This window comes from Chiloscyllium plagiosum, unplaced genomic scaffold, assembly GCF_037043375.1.
Source record: "Chiloscyllium plagiosum isolate Xiang-an unplaced genomic scaffold, Cpla_swu_hap1 HiC_scaffold_2, whole genome shotgun sequence".
Classification (NCBI taxonomy): domain Eukaryota; kingdom Metazoa; phylum Chordata; class Chondrichthyes; order Orectolobiformes; family Hemiscylliidae; genus Chiloscyllium; species Chiloscyllium plagiosum.
Window position 1 is genome coordinate 13,224,583 of NW_028270140.1, and position 14,505 is coordinate 13,239,087.

Below are 14,505 nucleotides of genomic sequence, written 5' to 3' on the forward strand. Positions count from 1 at the left end.
AACAAAACTTTTCAATGTACGTAGCACATGTGACAATAATAAATAAATCCAAACAAAATCAATGAGAACTTTTTGCAATATGTTGTCAGGATCTGGAGTGCACTGCCTCAGAGTATCCTGGTGACAGATTCAACTGAGTCATTCGAAACAAAATGATTATTTGAACAATGAAAAACGATGTGCAATTATGGGGAGAATACGGTGGAAGGGGATGAGATGAGTCCCCATTGAGCCGACACAGATTTAATGAGTTAAATGGCGTCCTCCAGTATAATCATTTTGAATGTGTGATACCAGTTTGACAATGGCACAAAGAGGAGAGAGTCTCTGGATTCGTAGCCGCCATCACCTGGGAAACGACCATCTGTTTGAATCTGAACCCAACCGTCACCACGTGCACAGAGCATGCGCCTCTGCTTCGGTTTGGCGAGTGGGCCGGAAGTTACGTTAGTCAAGGAGGGAGATTCGAATGTTGGGGTTAAACATTCAAAAATCAAACGGGTCAGAGAGCCAGATAAACGGAGCGGGGTGAGCCCGGGAGCCGGATAAACGGAGCGGGGTGAGCCCGGGAGCCGGATAAACGGAGCGGGGTGAGCCCGGGAACCGGACAAACGGAGCGGGGTGAGCCCGGGAGCCGGATAAACGGAGCGGGGTGAGCCCGGGAACCGGATAAACGGAGCGGGGTGAGCCCGGGAACCGGATAAACGGAGCGGGGTGAGCCCGGGAGCCGGATAAACGGAGCGGGGTGAGCCCGGGAGCCAAGCAAAAGGAACGGGTCAGGTTGGTTTGGTGAGCCGCGGAGATGGGCTTTGGTCCCGGGTAAACAGAGCGGGACCTGAGATGTCCCGTTCGACCCTACACAGAGAGACGTTCCGGGCTGGGGTGCAGTGGCGTTTCAGGGGCAAAGTAGGTAATTAGCGTTACTTTCCTTCGGCCATTGGTGCCGGGCGAAGGGAGGGGACGATGTGTCTGCTCTCGGTTTATGGATGTGGTTGTTTGGGGAGTGGGGTGGGTGTGAGAGAGAGAGAGAGACGGAGGCACTCTGTCTACATTGAAGCAGGATCTGAGGTCCAAGCGGTTCTACCCCAGTATGTTTTTGAAATGGGCGGATGAAATCCCGGCTTAGCAATGATGGGTTAAACCTGGCTCTGTTTTCGGTCTGTCAGGAGTGTCTTGTTCGTAGCTTATTGTCTATCGCACTTTCGGTACTCTATAATGTATGAGTTGCTCGTTTAGGAGAGCTGTCATGTTAGTTTTATGGGATCCACCAGAGAGGGCGAAGGGGCTCTCGGACTAATCGGGATCCTTCAATAATACACTGAATACCACCAAATGAAGACTAACCATGAATGATACTGCCATAAGTTCAATAATGACCCTGAATTCATAGCATGGTTACACAATGCCAGGGTTTTCAGCCCATCTAGTCTTTGCCAAAATGTTGCGTTATTCTAAATTGAAGAACTATGGATGCTAGAGATCTGAAACAAAAGCAGAATTTGCTCAAGAAACTCGGGCAGCATTAGTAGGAAGAAAGCAAAACTACCCTTTCGAGTCTGGTGACTCTTCTTCTGAACTGTTAGCAGCTAGAATTTGTTTTAAAAGCGGCTAGGAAAAACTTAACTCTGTTTTCTCCTCACAGCTGTTGAGTTTCTCCAGCAATTTCTGTTTCTGTTGAGTTGTTTATGTTCCAGGACATTAATCACCTTCTTGTTCGAGCAGCTAGTCTTTGCTTTTGGGATCATTCATTGGTCATGGGCTGTGCAACAAAGATATAAAACAGAATCTTACGTTCTACTTGACTTCTGCTTTTTTTTTGCCACATTCATTTTTGCATTTATCCTGACTTTGGTGCCTTGTTGATGTTACATTTTGGACAACTGAAAACTGTCAATCATTCTGAGATCGCTCTCTGCTCTTCCTTCAATCTTGTACTCCAATGGACAAAACACTTGACCACAAACTTTCTTGACACTGTAGAATTATCCAAGAAAATCTATGTTGCAACTTTGTGCTGCTTTTTTTAAAAACCTTAACTGCAGGAAAGGTAAGAGAGGTAGGCAGGTAGTGCAGGAGTCTTCTGTGGCTATCCACATTTCAAACCAAGTATGCTGTCTTGGAAAATGTAGGAGGTGATGGACTCTCAGGGGAGTATAGCATGAACAGCCAAGTTTCTGGTATCCAGGCAGGTTCCAAGCGATCGATTGTGATAGTCAGAGGCACAGACAGATGTTTCTGTGGCAAGCAGCAAAAAATCAGAATGGTGTGTTGCCTCCCTGGTGCCAGGATCAAGGATGTCTGAGAGGGTACAGAATGTTCTCAAAGGGGAAAGGGACCAGCAGATCATTGTACACATTGGAACCAATAACATAGGAAGGCAAAAGGATGAGATTCTGAAGGGAGAATATAGAAAGTTAGGTAGGAATTTAAAAAGGAGGTCCTCTAGAGTAGTAATATCTGCATTGCTCCCAGTGCTATGACCTAACGAGAGTAGGAATAGGAGGTTAGAGCAGATGAATGTATGGCTGAAAAGCGGGTGCATGGAAGAAGGGTTCACACTTTTGGATCATTGGAATCTCTTCTGGGGTAGAAGTGAACTGTACAAGAAGATGGATTGTACCTGAATTGGAAAGGGTCTAATATACTGGCAGGGAGTTTTGCTGGAGCTGCTTGGGAGGATTTAAACTTGAAAGTTTGGGGATGGGACCCACTGAAATTGTGAGGAAAGAGATCAATCTGAGACTGGTACAGTTGGGAAAGGGGAGGAGTCAAACAGTCATGTCAGGCAGGAACAAAGCAGAGAAGAAGGTAGGACTGATAAATTTAACTGCATTTACTTCAATGCAAGAGGCCTGACAGAAAGCCGGTGAACACAGGGCACGGTTAGGAATGTGGGACTGGGATATCAGCAATTACAGAAATGTGGCTCAGGGATGGACAAGACTGACAGCTTAATGTTCCAGGATACAAATGCTATAGGAAGGATAGAAAGGAGGACGAGAGAAGAGGGGGAGTGGTGTTTTTAATAAGGATAGCATTATAGCTGTATTTGAGGAGGATATTCCTGGGAATACATCCAGGGAAGTTATATGGGCAGAACTGAGAAATAAGAAAGGGGTGATCGCCTGATTGGAATTGTATTATAGACTCCCTAATAGTCAGTGTGAAATTGAGAAACAAACTTGTAAGGAGATCTCCGTTATCTGTAAGATTAGTCAGGTGGTTATGGTAGGGGATTTTAACTTTCCAAACATAGACTGGGACTGCCATAGTGTTAAGGGTTTAAATGGACAGGAATTTGTTAAGCTTGTACAAGAAAATGTTCTAATGCAGTATGTGGATGTACCTACTAGAGAAGATGTTTAAAAAAAACCTATACTTGGGAAATAAGACAGGGCAGGTGACTGAGGTGTCAGTAGGGGAGCACTTTGGGGCCAGTGACCACAATTCTATTAGTTTTAAAATAATGATGGAAAAGGATAGACCAGATCTAAAAGTTGAAGTTCTAAATTGGAAGAAGGTCAATTTTGACGGTATTAGGCAAGAACTTTCAAAAGCTGATGGGGACAGATGTTCGCAGGTAAAGGGGTGGCTGGAATATGGGAAGACTTCAAAAATGAGATGAGAGTGCAGAAACAGAATATTCCTGTTTAACGGTGAAAAGTAAGGCTGGTAGGTGTAGGGAATGCTGGATGACTAAAGAAATTGAGGTTTTGGTTAAGAAAAAGAAGGAAGCATATGTCAGGTATAGACAGGATAGATAGAGAGAATTTGTAGAAGAGCATAAAGGCAGTAGGAGTATACTTGAGAGAGAAATCAGGAGGACAAAAAAGGGACATGACATAGCTTTGGCAAGTACAATTAAGGAGAATCCAAAGGGTTTTTATAAATACATTTAAGGACAAAAAGGTAACTGGGGAGAGAATAGGGCCCCTCAAAGATCAGCAAGGCAGCCTGTGTGTGGAGCCGCAGGAGATGGGGGAGATATTGAATGAGTATTTTCCATCAGTGTTTACTGTGGAGAAGGACATGGAAGATAGAGAATGTAGGGGAATTGATGGTGACATTTTGAAAAATGTTCACATTACAGAGTAGGATGTGCTGGATGTCTTGAAGTGCATAAAAGTTGATAAATCCCCAGGACCTGACCTGGGACTTCATGGGCGGCTAGGGAAATGATTGTTGGGCCCCTTGCTGAGATATTTGTACCATCGATAGTCACAGGTGAGGTGCTGGAGACTGGAGGTTGGCTAACATGGTGCCACTGTTTAAGAAGGGTGGTAAGAAAAAGCCAGAGATCTATAGATTAGTGAGCGGTGGTGGGCAAGTTGTAGAGTTATAGAGATGTATAGCACGGAAACAGACCCTTCCGCCCTGGTTGAAGGAAATCCTGAGGGACCAAATTTACATGTACATGGCAAGGACTGATTAGGGATAGTCAGCGTGGCTTTGTACATGGGGAAATCATGTTTCACAAACTTGATTGAGCTTTTTGAAGAAGTAATAAAGAGAATTGATGAGGGCAGAGTGGTGCACATGATCTATATGGACTTCAGTAAGGTGTTTGACAAGGTTCCCCATGGGAGACTAGTGAGCAAGGTTAGATCTCATGGAATGTGGGGAGAACTAGCCAATTGGACACAGAACTGGCTCAAAGGTAGAAGGCAGAAAGTGTTGATGGAAGGTTGCTTTTAAGACTGGAGGCCTGTGACCAGTGGAGTGCCACAAGGATTAGTGGACATCACTGGGTCCATTACTTTTTTCTAATTTTATAAAATGATTTAGATGTGAGCATAAGAGGTATAGTTAGTAAGTTTGCAGATGACCCCAAAATTGGAGTTGTAGTGGACAGCGAAGAAGGTTCCCTCAAAATCCAACAGGATCTTGATCAGATGGGCCAATGGGCTGAGAAGTGGCAGATGGAGTATAATTTAGATAAATTAGGTGGTGCATTTTTGGAAAGCAAATCTTAGCAGTACTTAGGGAGTGTTGCTGGACAAAGAGACATTGGAGTGCAGGTTCATAAGTTCTTAGAAAGTGGAGTCACAGGTAGACAGGATAGTGAAGAAGACGTTAGGTAAACTTCTCTTTATTGGTCAGAGTATTGAGTACAGGAGTTGGGAAGGTCATGTTGCGGCTGTGCAGGACATTGGTTAGGCCACTGTTGGAATATTGCATGCAATTCTGGTCTCCTTCCTATCGGAAAGATGTTGTGAAACTTGAAAGGGTTCAGAAATGATTTACAAGGATGTTGCCAGGTTGGAGGAATTGAACTATGGGGAGAAGTTGAATAGGCTGGGGCTGTTTTCCCTGGAGGGTCGGAGGCTGAGGAGTGACCTTATAGAGGTTTATAAAATCATGAGGGGCATGGAAAGGATAAATAGAAAAAGTCTATTCCATGGGGTCGGGGAGTCCAGAACTAGAGGGCATAGGTTTAGGGTGAGAGGGGAAAGAGATAAAAGAGACCTAAGGGGCAACATTTTCCTGCAAAGGGTGGTGCACGTATAGAATAAGCTGCCAGAGGAAGTGGTGGAGCTGGTACACCTGCAGCATTTAAAAAACATCTGAATGAATATATGAATAGGAAGCATTTAGTGGGATATGGCCCAAGTGTTGGCAAATGGGGCTATGTTCTGTGAGGATATCTGATCAGCATAGCCGAGTTGGACCGAAGGGTCTGTTTCCGTGCTGTACTTCTCTAAAACTCTATGACTCTTTGGAAACTTGTTTTTTTATATCATGTATACCCTGCATTTGTGGATATGGGGACAGCTGTGAGAAAGGGAACAGTCGACACCGCTCTGAGGTTGTTGTATTTCAATGCACGTGGTAAACAAAACAAGTAAATGAGTTTGTAGCGCTGATTGAAATTGGTAGGTATGATGTTGTGGGTATCATGGAAACATAGAAAGCTGTAAGGGAATCAGGGCTGGAAACTAAATTTCCCAGGTTCCATGTCCTATTGAAAGGACAGCTAGATGGGTCAAGGCCAAGAGGTTGCCTCATTGGCAAGAAGTGAAATTACTTCGATAGCAAGAAGTGATAGAGTCCAAAGGCATAGAATCTGTGTGGGTAGAGTTGAGGAACTGCAAAGGAAAAGGGACCATGATGGGAGTTGTTTACAGGCCTCTTCGCAGTAGTCAGGATTTGGGGAAGAAAACAAATCACGAGATAGAGAAAACATGTCAGAATTTGACCTTGATTAAGGAGCTGAAGTTGGAGGAACATTAGGGGGCAGTGACCAAATATGATAGAATTCATCCTGCTGTTTGAGAGGGAGAAGCTGGAATCTGATGTAACTGGATTACAATTGAGGTAAAAGTAACCACAAAGGCTCAAGAGGGGAGCCGAGCAGGAAAGACGGTGGTGCTGCAATAACAGGACTTTCTGCTCCGCCTCCCAAAATACCCCCAGAAAATCATTCCAAGGGAGAAACAGTATACTAAGGGGAGGATGAGGCAACCATGGCTGACAAGGGGGGGGGGGGGTGGAGGGTTTGAGAGAAGGTGAAAAGTCTGAAGGTGGTCTACAGAGTTTGAGGGAGATAGCTGAAGAGATTGTGAAGTTATTGATGGTGACCTTTCAAGAATTACTGGAGTTGGAGTGTGTCCCAGACAATTGGAAAATGTCTAATGTAACACCCCTGTTTAAGAAGGGTAGGAGGCAAATACAGGAAACTATAGGCCAGTTAGCCTGACCTCTGTCGCTGGCAAGAATTTACAGTCCATTAAAAGAGCTGAGTCAGCACAGCTTCATCAAGGGGGAGGTCATGCCTGACAAATCTGTTAGAATTCCTTGCGGAGGTAACAAACAAGTTAGACAAAGGAAAGCCAGTGGATGTCATCTATGTGGATTTCCAGAAGGTCTTTGACAAAGTGCTGCACAGAAGGCTGCTAAATAAGATAATAGCCCATGGTGTTAGGGGGGGAAGGTGCTGGCATTGATAGGGGATTGTCTGAATGGTAGGAGGCAGAGAGTAGGGATAGACCGGGCCTCTTCTGGATGGCAGCTGCAGAGGTTAGTACTGTTCACAACTATTCATGGATACATTGATCTGGATGAAAGACCTAAGAACATTGTCGCTCCGTTTGCAGGTGACACGTATATAGGTGGCAAGACAGGTCATGTTGAGGAGGTGACTAGGCTGCAGAAAGATTTAGGCAGACAGGTTAGGAGAATGGACAAAGAAGTGGCAGATGGAATCCAGTGTGGGGAAAGTGTGAGGTTTTGCACTTCTGTAGGAAGAAGAGGCATAGATTATTTTCTGAACTGGGTAAGGCTTTGGAAATCTGAAGCACAAAGGAACTTGGGACTCCTAGTTCAGGATTTTCCTAAGTTAACATGCAGGTGAGGTGAAAGTGGCAGCAAGGTTCCATTAGACAATTTGGCATCAAGGAACCCTTGCAAAATTGGAGTCAATGGATATCGGGAGTAAGCTCTTTGGTGGTTGGAGTCATACCTGGCACATAAGAAGGATAGTTTTGGTTGTTGGATGTCAGTCAGTCACCTCAGCTCCAGGACATCTCTGCAGGTGTCCCCAGGGACTGTCCTAGGCCCGACCATCTTCAGCTGCTTCATCAATGACTTTCCCTCTATCATAAGGTTAGAATGGGCACACTGGTTTCTCTTCAGAGACTGAAGAGGTCCATGTTCAATTGCAACAAGATTTGGATAATCCAGCCTTGGGGGCTGGCAAGCGGCAAGTAACATTCTTACCACACGAATGCCAGGCTGTGACCATCACCAATAAGAGGCAATCTGACCGTCGCCCTTGACATTCAGTGGTGTTACTATCTCTGAAACTTCCACTGTCAATATTCTGGAGGTTATCATTGACCAGGAACGCAACTGGACTCACCATGAAAAAGCTGGCTACAAGAGCAAATCTGAGGCTAGAAATACTGCAGCAAGTGACTCCCCAAAGGCACAAGTCAGCAGTGTGATGGAATGCTCCCTATTTGCCTGGATGAGTGCAGCTCCGGCAACATTCAAGAAGCTTGACATCCAGGACAAAGTTGTCAGCTTGATTGGAACTGTACCCATAGGCATCTACTCCCACAACACACATACTCCGTAACAGCTGTGTATACTATCTACAAGACACACTGCAGAAATTCACCAAAGATCCTCAGACTGCGCATTCCAAACCCACGACCACTTCCATCCAGAAGGAGAAGGGCAGCAGATAAATGGGAACACCATCACTTGCAAGTTCCCCTTTGCCACTCACCATCCTGACTTTGAAATAACAACAGTGATATATTTCCATGTTGTTGAGTCAAAATCCTGGAATTCTCTCCCCAATGGCATTGTGGATCAACCTACAGCAGGTGGACTGCAGTAGTTCAGGAAGGCAGCCCTCTACTATCTTCTGAAGGGCAACTGGGAATGGATAATAAATGTTAGCCAACCACCGATGCCCACATCCCACAAATGAACTTTTTTTAAAAACCCGTTCAGTTGACAGTTCGGAAGGCAAATACATTCTAGTACTCTTGAAAGGAATGTGAACCTTGTAAGAGTAGAGATGTATTGTCAAGGCTTTATAATGCTCTGGTCAGACCGCATTTGAAATCTTGAACTGTTTTGGGCCCTGTGTCTAAGGAAGGATGTGCTGATGTTGGAGGGGTCAAGAGGAGGTTTACAAGAATTATCGCGGGGATAATTCATAGTCATATGAGGAGAGGTTGAGGATGTACATGACTGAGGTTTGAGGGTAAGGAGTGATCTAACTGAAATTTACATGATACGGAGTCCTGGGTAGAGTGAACGAGGAGATGTTTGCACTAGTAGAAGAAATTAGTACCTGAAGGCACAGCCTCTATGAAAGAACAATTTGATTTTGATTTAATTTATTGTTATCGAATGTGCTTAAGTGCAGAGAAGTTTTGTTGTTGTGTGAGCAGTATAGGTAAATCAGAACATGCAATGACATACAGATCATGGGGTGTTTAGATAGGTTAGGGCTGCATAGGAGGTGCACAAAAGCAAGATTAACATTGGATTTGAAATTAGAAATCTATTCAGTAGGGAAGAAGCTGTTCTTGAATCCATTGGTAAGTGTGTTTAAGCTTCTGTATGTTCTGCACCCTTTGAACTAAGTTGAGGAAGAATTTCTTCAGCCAGAGAGTGGTTAATCTGTGGAACTCATTGTTGCCTAAGGATGTGAAGACTAAGTCATTCAATGTATCTAAGGCCAATGGGTTCCTGATTTGGTAATTGGATCAAGGGTTATGGGAGAATGGGTTTAAGAAACATATCAAACGTGATTGAATAGCAGAGCAAACTTGAAGGAGCAGAATAAGGGCATCTGGCTCAAAGTGTTATGATCTTGCGGTGGATCAGCTAAGTCCTTCCACAAATTTGACATTAGCCGCTTGTTCTTGTCAGCTTTAGCTCTGTTAGAAATGTTACAACTGCCTAGATAATATCACATCAATATTGTATCCAATATTATCATTTCTTAAAAGCTCCACAACGCAATTTTTTGGGTGATAAATGAGGCTGAATGTGGAACTCTTGGGATTCAATGTACTGCACTGGATTTGGTGGTTTAGACGTTTATCCTTTATCCTGTTTTAAGCTTGGGTGACTGCCAATACTATCAAATTGTGCAATTGGATAAATCGAAGCTAGGTTTCAGTTGTAAGAATCTGTTTCCTCTGTCAGCTTATGGAAGCGTTTGTCTATGTTTTGGAGCAGGTAAGGGAAATGGGCTTCCTTTTCTGGTCACTGTGTGAGCTGAGATTTTATTAGTGTCTCTCTTCTATCCATGACTGTTTATTGCCACCACTCTGTAATTCTGTTGGTTAATTGCTACTTTTCTCAGATTTCTTCTTCTTCAGATGTTAACAGTCCTTCATCAGGCTGTAACAAATGCTGTTTCACTGTTCTACAGCTGAGTGGAACTGCACTGGCATGGTTCTTTTTTATTAACAAGTTTCTAATCAAAATTTCCTGCATTACTTCACCTTACTCTTGAATCTATCAGTTACTGGGGTTTACCAAGGAATTAGGAGAAATTGAGAACTGCAGAGATCAGAGTCGCGAGTGTGTCGCTGGAAAAGCACAGCAGGTCAGACCGCATCTGAGGAGCAGGCAAATCGACGTTTTGGGCATCCGGAATCTAACCTTGCCAATATTTCTTATCTATATTCTAGTCTTTGATATCATCCGTAAAACAGCATTAGTTTTTAGAAGTTCCTATTAGCTGACTATCACCATCTCTTCTGGTGTTAAAGACATCTTGACCAATGAGCAGAAATTTGCTCTAATTAAATATTTCAAAGATTGAACTTTGGTCCCTGCTACAAACTGTTTCCTAGTTACTAATTTCTTGCTTCTGCCTAGAAATTGGAACTATGGTGTTATATTTGATCCCAAGATGAGTTTATATTTTCATATCCACAGCATCATTAAGATTGCCTGTTTCTACTGCTATTCAATCGCCTAACTTTGTTCTGCTTCATCTACTGCTGCTCGTGTTCAAGCTTTTGTCTTTCTTCTGGATTTGGTAATTTGTATATCCCTCTGGCTAATTTTCCCAAATTTTAGACTTAAGTTTGTGGTAATCAAATTCTGCCTGTTTTTGAATTGTGTCCCACTTCCCCATCACTCCATATGTTTACAAACTGAGAAGGTAACTGGCTAACTACTAGAGGTCTGAAGAGAGGAATATAGTCTAAATCAAGTACAGCAACCCAATGCAGTAGAATAATCCAAACTTCAGTATCCTTGTTATCTCTCAAACTGAATTCCTCCAGCATTGCCCATTTTTACCATTGATGAACCATGAGCAATTTCCACCCTGTCCTAGTATTTGAATGCTAGGAACGCAAGTAGACCACTTAGCCCCTTGAGCCTCTTCTGCCATTCAATGAGAGCATGGTTGATTTGTGACCTAACTCTTAAGTACCTACCATTGACCCATTATCCCTCAATACCTTCGCTTGACAAATACTGATCTCTCTGGTTTGAAATGAACTGATCTAGCATCAGCTGTCATTTGTGGAAGAGAGTTCCAAATCTCTACCATCATTTCTCTGTAGAAATGCTTCCTAACGTGTCCTAAACAGTCCATATCATGATCGTGAGAAGCACTCACTGGCAATGCATATAAGCCAACAAGTTCCTTGTGGTTTAGCTTCTCGACAAATAGCTTCCAATTAGCATAATAACCACCTTCTCTTTAGAGCAGCATGATACTCACCTATGGTGAGACAATACAGATTTGAAATTGGCAAAGAATCTGAGGGGAAGTGAGTTTTTTTTTTGTGGTAAGTTATCTAGAAGCACTGCTTGAAAAGGTGTAGAAGCCAATTTAGTTAACTTCAAAAAACTCATATACTTCATGCCAAAAGAAAACACTGTGGTGAAAGAGCTAAGAGTGTGACTAATTAAGCATTTCTTTCAAAGAGACAACACAGGCATAGAGCCTGAAAGGAGTGTGTGCTGTAAATTGTTTAATATTGTGATAACATTCGTGTATGTTAAAACAAAAGTAACTGAGTAAGGTGGATAATTCATTGTAATAATAATTTTGCCTTTACTTTGCCAGTCTTAGCCTGTCATATTTATTATTTGGAGGATACCCTACTGTTGGGACAAATCAGCTAAACAGTGGATCTGGCTTTAAAGTCAACTAAATGCTGACCATTTATGTTTATTTCAGGAACTATTTAATATTTCTGAGGGAGTTTTGTCCATTTTCCTGCGGCTTTGTGTTAATTAGACATTTTGAGAAAAAATAGAATTTCTGCAGCATGAAACTATTCTAACGTATCCTCAAAAATATTGCAGGTGCTGATTATTTTTGTTGACTATGGCCATTGATTATGAAGAGCTGCTGAAACACTATGAACTACAGGAAACTATTGGTACAGGTACGCATTTCCATACACAATTGCCATTGGAATGACACTATATGTGTTTGAAGTGAAGCTTTTTTTTAAACCAAAGGAGCACAGGTGTAGCACTGATGTGTTCTTGACATAAGGAGTTTTGATTTTAAGGTTTGACAAATGTATGCTCAAGACAGTTCTTAAAACCTAATGTGGTATCTGGCATTACATGACCAAGAGTTCTTGAGTAAGAGAACTTATGACCGCGTGATTGTTTTTTTTTTGGGAAAGGCAATCATTTTCAGTGTCACTTGTTGAGCAATTATTAGGGAAACTGCATAATTTTTTCCAAAGCTGACAGCTTGGCTTTCAGCCTGCAAATGAGTCTGCACATCATTATTCATCATGATCAGAGACTCAACAGGAGTATTGATTCTGTTCACATCTTGCACCCATCCTCCAGATACCACCAATTGTACTGTACAATTACAATGCCAAATTTCCTGATTCTGATCTCAATCTAGTGCTGACTACTTTGTACATGTAATTTAGGTGACTACAAATGGATTTGCCCTGAGTGTTCAGCCCTCAAAAGATCTTTGTCCTCTGAATACAGTGTTCTCAATCTCAGATCTTTTTTAGGTGTATTCTGTTTTGTAGCTGGCTTGATTTTAATAAAGTTACACTCTCCTGAGATGTCTCCCAACTGCCATACTATTTCAACGTTTTCTCAAGTATTTTATGGGACTGGCTTTCTTTTCATAGTTTGTCTGCCCTATGAACCCATCTAAATATTTAGTTTTTGTTTTCCTTTTTGGATCTGCTTTTTCTTATTTGCATATTGTCTTCTCTTTTCCCTCTATACTTTTTGTTTTTTTTGGCACTCTAATTTTGTTTTCTTTATATACAGCAGGATGTACATGCATTTCTCTGTTCAACTAGTCCTAGTTTAGACTACTTTTGAATTGAAATAGGAAAAAGATAACTCTGATTCAGGGTTTTAATTTTGTAAACTCATTAGCCTGAATGGTTTCTTAGTTCAAACTGCTCATGTTCTTGGCCTTTGTACATAAGAAATGGGAGCAGGAGCAACTCTTGAGCCTACTTTACAAACATGGCTCATCTCATGTTGGCTTCAACTCCACTTTTCCTGTCTATTCCACATTAATTCTTTATGCCATTATTAATTAAAAATCCATTTCTTCAAATCTATTTCCTCAAATTTATTCACAGTCCCAGCATCTACTGCATTCTGTTATAGTGAATTCCACAGATGCACAATGCTTTGAGAGGAACCATTCCTCCTCCTCTCTGTTTTAAATCTGCGATACCTTTTCCTAAAATTATGGCTCCTCCTTCTAGAATGAACCAGAAGGGGAAATATCTGCTTTATGCCTACTTGGATCCTCTTTAGCATCTTGTATGCTTCAATTAGATCTCCTTCCATTCTTCTAAAGTCAAGCAAGTACAGTCCTAAACTACTTGATCTCTCCTCACAAGAAAAGCCCCTAATTTCTGGAATTCAACTAGAGAACCTCCTCTGAACTGCCTCCAGTGCAATTACATTTTTTTTTCTCAAGAGGACCAAAATTGTGTACACTGTACTCTAGATGTGATTTTACCAAAGCTTTTTATGGTTGCATCAACACTTCCCTATTTTTATACTCCATTCCGTAATAAATGCTAACATTCCAATTGCCATCATTATTACTAATATTTATTTTGAGGCATCTGTTTTGGATGTCTTTGAATGAAATGACAATTTTAGTGCCGAAATGTTTGTGAATTTTGTTGGTTTACCATCAGATGATCACAGTTACCACTTTAGGTCATCACTTGCGCTTCTTAAAAATCACTCGCCCATTAAGGTCTCAAGTATAACAATCAGACGTTGGAAGTTTAAAATTCAGTAATTCATATTTACTCTTATTATAACACTACAGAAGCTTTTCTTTTATCTTTTTGCAGTAAGCCTCTTTTCCCATTGATCACCAAATCCAACCAAGTTGCTCCTTCCTTTCTCCTGATAACTGGCTCTTCTAGATCTCCTCACTAGAACTGCTGATCTGAATTATACTCCATCATTTTAAGAACCCCATTTTTTGGTTCAATTATTCTTATTTCTCCCCCCCCCCCCCCCCCCCCCCGCCAATTCTGTTTAACATGAAAAATTCCACTGATTTCTTACTAAACGTGTGCCGCTTGGAATTTGCAAGTGTTTATTCAAAATATCCGCGGAAGACTAAACTATTTGAGGGATAGGTTGTGTATGGTTAGAAAGTGATAAGCTTCATGGGTTAAAGATCAACTTCAGAATAAAGCTTGCTGGTCCTTTTGGAGAAATATCAACTAGCTTGAATTTTCTTTATCCCCTACAGGGGGGTTTGCTAAAGTAAAACTAGCTCGCCACATATTGACGAGGGAAAAAGTTGCCATAAAGATCATGGACAAAGAATTACTTGGGGTAAGTTGCCTGAAATAATGATGGATGATGTAAGCTGAATTAGTTCACTCCCTTGAGAGTTTGATTAGTAATGACAGATTTTAAAGTATCATTACGAACTTCAGTTTTTACTGCCTGTTCACTTCTCTTTAAACTCTAATCTTAAATAAGAAAAGCTTATCAAACTATGAGCAATTAAAATAAGTATGCTCTTGATGTTTG

The 14,505-nt window shown here is 41.9% G+C and overlaps 1 protein-coding gene across 1 annotated transcript in view; it reads left to right on the forward strand.

Moving 5' to 3' along the window:
• Positions 1–11,807: 11,807 nt before the first annotated feature.
• melk (maternal embryonic leucine zipper kinase) overlaps positions 11,808–14,505 on the forward strand; it is an 85,072-nt gene continuing 82,374 nt past the window's right edge. Inside the window, exons 1-2 of the mRNA XM_087993180.1 lie at positions 11,808–11,882; positions 14,219–14,304. Of these exons, the coding sequence (XP_087849306.1) occupies positions 11,822–11,882; positions 14,219–14,304 (147 nt within the window). The 5' untranslated portion in view covers positions 11,808–11,821. The remainder of the gene's footprint in view (positions 11,883–14,218; positions 14,305–14,505) is intronic.